Below are 4,623 nucleotides of genomic sequence, written 5' to 3'. Positions count from 1 at the left end.
CTCAAAACATGTTCACTGCCTGGCAGATCATTTAGCCTTTTGCCCTAAAATAATAAAATTTGTGCCATATATAGATAATTAATTTGAATGACACCATTAATAACCAAAATAATATTTTCTCTGCAAAGCATTAAAAGAATTCATGTTCCTTCCTTCCTCCTTCCTTTCCTTCTTGCTCTTTCTTTTTTTTCCCCCCTCACTCTTTCTTTCTTTGGCTTGGTATGGAACAAAATGTCTAGGATCCGGATTAAAATAGCAAAGGCAATCTTTGGGCAGCTGCTGCACCACCAGAGCCGTGGCGTGAAATCACTATTTCAAACAAGTATTGCTTTCTTCACCACATATCACAATTTTTAAAAAGAGAGTTAATAGTTTGACAGCTAAATAAGAATGTAGCCTCCCCCTGATATTACGCAGATATATGCTCAGAAAATTCTGCTTTATGAAAGACTTCATTACCAGTGTAAGAAAAGGTGGCATTCTTATCAACTAATAGTAAGTATGGCAACACTTACCTTCACTGTATACTATAAGATTTTAAATTCTATAAATTATGGAGTGTTAGCACAAAGCTTTTACTTGTATGAAACCAAGAAAACAAAGCTTCATTCATTTGTTTTCGCGGCTCTCTTAGAACATTCTATAATAATTGTGGCTTATCTTTTGGTTCCAACTGTTTATGGCTGAGACAATGAAGTGCTCCCCTCAAACAATGATATCATTTTGTTTGAGACAGAGTTTCTACAGACTTTTTTTTTGGTGTCTGGCCTTTTCTTCTCACACCTTGTGAAAGCCTTCTGTGACCATTGAGGTACCTTCCTGTGACCACACGCAGCTGTTTTTCGGTTTCACACTGGTTCCTAAAGCACCTGGTTTATTATGACTGTGGCCTAAATTACTTAGTTATTTATTAAATCATATGACAGAATCAAACATCCAAGAGAAACCACAGCCTGCACCATCTGCTACTGATCTCCAGTCAAGTTATTTGAGCAACCGTTTCGAATGTATTTGCCTACGGTTATTTCTTTTTCTTTCTTGCCTTTCTTTCCTTCCTTCTTTTCTTTTCTTTTTTTTTTTTAAACTTAGTCGCAGTCCAAAAATGTTAAGAGTTTCTTTGAACATTTTCTATGTACTCAGCTTTAGTTCCTTAGATAATACTTCCTGGTCAAATTCTGAGATGTCAGTTTATTACCTTAACTTTTTCCAAGATTCTGAAGAAATACACTACATTTCTAATATTCTTTGTAATATTTACAAATAAAGCATTAAACAAAGCTTTTATGTGATATAGTCTACTAGACCAGAGGAAAGAAAAACTTACTGCTAGAATTATTTTTGCAAGTTTAAGGCTGAGCAAGTCTGAACCAACATCAACTAGTTTACATAGGGTCTTCAGGAGAATACTTCTTCTCTTAAATTTATTTCCAAGCATGTTTCCTTCCTCTAAAGCATGATGAAGTTGTGTGCAAGCAGCACAAACCGTTTCAATGTTTTCTTCTGTCAGAGCAAAGAGAGTAAAGCAATACTTACTAATTAAGGTTAAGTTTTCCAGTGTGTCAAACACAGTGTGAGTAAAAACCCTGTCATTATTTCCTTGGATATCTTCAAATTCCTGAACTCTATTTTTTTCCTTATCTTATCGCTTCCATCTACCCGATTTTTTTCATCCCTTTGATCCATCTCCTACCATGTTGACTTATTACTTATCAGTCATTAGCTTATCTAGAATACACAGTCTTTCAAAGAGGTATTGGAGAATGGGACTTCTACCTGCTTCAGTTGGCCTCCTTTACTCCAAACGCCCTCCACCTCAGCCCGTGCTCTGCTCAGTCTCACAGATGCAAGCCACTTGCATCTTGACCTTCAACTCTTTTTTGCATAGTTCTATTGGCCTAAAATGTTCTCCATAACCCTCATTCCTACTGTTTTTGGTCCTTCGAGGCTCTGTTTATGTTGTAGCTGCTTCAGAAAAGATGCACTGTTCCACATTCACAAACATTACCTTAGGTTACTTATTTTCCATGTACATATGTGTGTGTTGTGTTACATGACCAGTGCCCTCAAACAGATGTCATGCTAAGTGAGCCAGTCTTACATATCTATCAACAGCACATGGTACAGTGAGAATACTGGATAGAATACTGTATATAGCATAACTTCATACATATTCATTTTCTAATATATCTGTTGACAAAAACAATGACCAATATTTTCCTATGAGAATAATGCTCATCATCTAAGAAAAGAGGGCTCTAATAGAACAAAAGCCTGAAATGTCACAAAATCCACCGTTATCTGGAGGTGGTTATTAGAAAACAAGAGAATAAAAAGATTTTTGGGGTTGCTCACGCCTGTCGTCCGGCACTTTGGGAGGCCGAGGTGGGAGGGTTGCTTGATTCTGGGTTCAACGCCACCTGGGCAATACAGCAAGATCCTACTTCCAAAATAAAATAAAAAATAAATTTAAAAAAAGAAGAATATTTTAGTTAGGAAACAGGGAGATCTAGAACCTTTCATTTTATAATTATGATTGTGAGGAAAGTAATTTTTTTTTTTTTTTTGAGATGGAGTTTCACTCTGTCACCCAGACTGGAGTGCAGTAGCGCATTCTTGGCTCACTGCAAGCTCCACCTCTCAGGCTCAAGCAATCCTCCTGCCTCAGCCTCCTGAGTAGCTGAGACTCCAGACACGTGTCACCACACCTGGCTAATTTTTGTATTTTTGGTAGAGATGGGGTTTTGCCATTTTGCCCAGGCTGGTCTCAAACTCCTAATCTCAAGTGATCCACCTGCCTCAGCCTCCCAAAGTCCTGGGATTACAGGTGTGAGCCACCACACCCAGCCTAGGAAAGTGATTTTTGAAAGTGGTAGCCACACTAATTGGCATACAAAGAAGAAAAATAGCACAATAAATGGAACATGAGGGGAAATAAAATAATCTAACGTATTCTGTCGAATAATATTATCTCTGATAGATTCCTTCATGAAATTTAAAAGTAGGAAACCAATCTTAAATAAATACCATAATGTGCTCTTAGAAGCCCACATAGAGGAAGTGTGTGCCTGCAGAAGGAAGTGACTCAGGCCATTTTTAGCTCTTTTCAACAATAACATCTAAGAAAAAATTTTAAACCTCAATAGCTAAGTAACCTTCAATGTCTTTCGGTTATGCACTTAAATGAATGAATTGATGGGAAATGACTTAGACTAACTTTAAATAAAGGGAAAAACCTGAACTCCTATTGTATGAAACACTTGTGTTTTGTTGTTTTATTCTTCTGTGACTGGCGGTTTCTTTACAAACCCTAAGTCCAGGCTCTGGGCCACTCATTGGCAGTGGGTGGTCCTCCAAGTATTTTTCTAACACTTCCTTCCACAAACTCTTCAGCCGGGTAGGTTCTATTCAAGAATACTTGTTTTTAGCTTTAAAAAAGAGGTTAGAAGAAAGGCTCACGGGTCAAATTTTAAACTATTGATCAAATCAATCCTTTATACCAAATAGTTTGTTATAAATGCTCTACAGCTGCAAAAGACAACTTGAATCTACAAACTATCAAGATTTGCAAGGGGCTAAATCTAATGGGTAAAAGTTTGATGTGTAACAGAGAGTAACATAATCTCAGAGTAACTTCTATCCCCCAATATATGTATTCATCACAAAGGAAAGAATAAAAACTTGACAGTGGATACAGCTGTGGGACACCACCAGCAACAGAACGCAGCAGCATTGTGTACTCCTGGCAGGAGGCGCTGACAGGGACACAGCGGCACTCGTGCTCTGCCTGCCCAAGATGCTAACCTGGAGCTCATCACGGGGAAAACATCAGACAAACCCAATCTGCAGGACAGTCTGTAAAATATTCCTCAAATAGATCAAGATCACGAAGAGATGTGGCAAATGATGAGAACTTGTGATCCAGGCTTTTATTTTTTCTATAAAGGAAAGTATTGGGACAAATTGGCAAAATCTGAGTAAGATTTGTATAGTATTGTATGGTAATTTCCAGATATATAAGAGAATGCTTTTGTTTCTAAAAAATATACATGCCAGCCGGGCTCAGTGGCTCACACCTGTAATCCCAAAACTTTGGAAGGCCAAGGCAGGTGGATCACTTGAGGCCACAAGTTTGAGACCAGCCTGGCCAACATAGCAAAATCCAGTCTCTACTAAAAATACGAAAAATTAGCAGGGTGTTGTGGTGTACACTTAACATCCCAGCCACTCAGGAAGCAGAGGCACAAGAATTGCTTGAACCCAGGAGGTGGAGGTTGCAGTGAACTGAGATCGTGCCGCTGCACTCCAGCCTGGGCAACAGAGCAAGACTCTGTCTCAAAAGAAAAAAAAATTAGGCCAGGCATGGTGGCTTGCGCCTGCAATCCCAGTACTTTGGGAGGCCGAGGTGGGTGGATCACAAGGTCAGGAGTTCAAGACCAGACTGGCCAATATGATGAAACCGCGTCTCCACTAAAAAAAAAAAATTAGCCAAGCGTGGTGGTGGGCACCTGTAGTCCCAGCTACTCGGGAGGCTGAGGCAGGAGAATCGCTTGAACCTAGGAGGTGGGGGTTGCAGTGAGCCAAGATCGTGCCACTGCACTCCAGCCTGGGTGACGAGAGCGAGAC

General features: G+C 39.4%; 1 protein-coding gene across 1 annotated transcript in view; it reads right to left on the bottom strand.

Annotated features, from left to right (window-relative positions):
* ARMC2 (armadillo repeat containing 2) overlaps positions 1–4,623 on the bottom strand; it is a 126,825-nt gene that overhangs the window by 67,006 nt on the left and 55,196 nt on the right. The window contains exon 9 of the mRNA XM_011975944.1: positions 1,325–1,500. Within this exon, the coding sequence (XP_011831334.1) occupies positions 1,325–1,500 (176 nt within the window). The remainder of the gene's footprint in view (positions 1–1,324; positions 1,501–4,623) is intronic.

This window comes from Mandrillus leucophaeus, unplaced genomic scaffold (genome assembly GCF_000951045.1).
Source record: "Mandrillus leucophaeus isolate KB7577 unplaced genomic scaffold, Mleu.le_1.0 Scaffold160, whole genome shotgun sequence".
NCBI classification, from domain to species: Eukaryota; Metazoa; Chordata; class Mammalia; order Primates; family Cercopithecidae; genus Mandrillus; species Mandrillus leucophaeus.
Note: the sequence above shows the minus strand (reverse complement) of the source record. Positions and strands in the feature narration are given on the sequence as shown.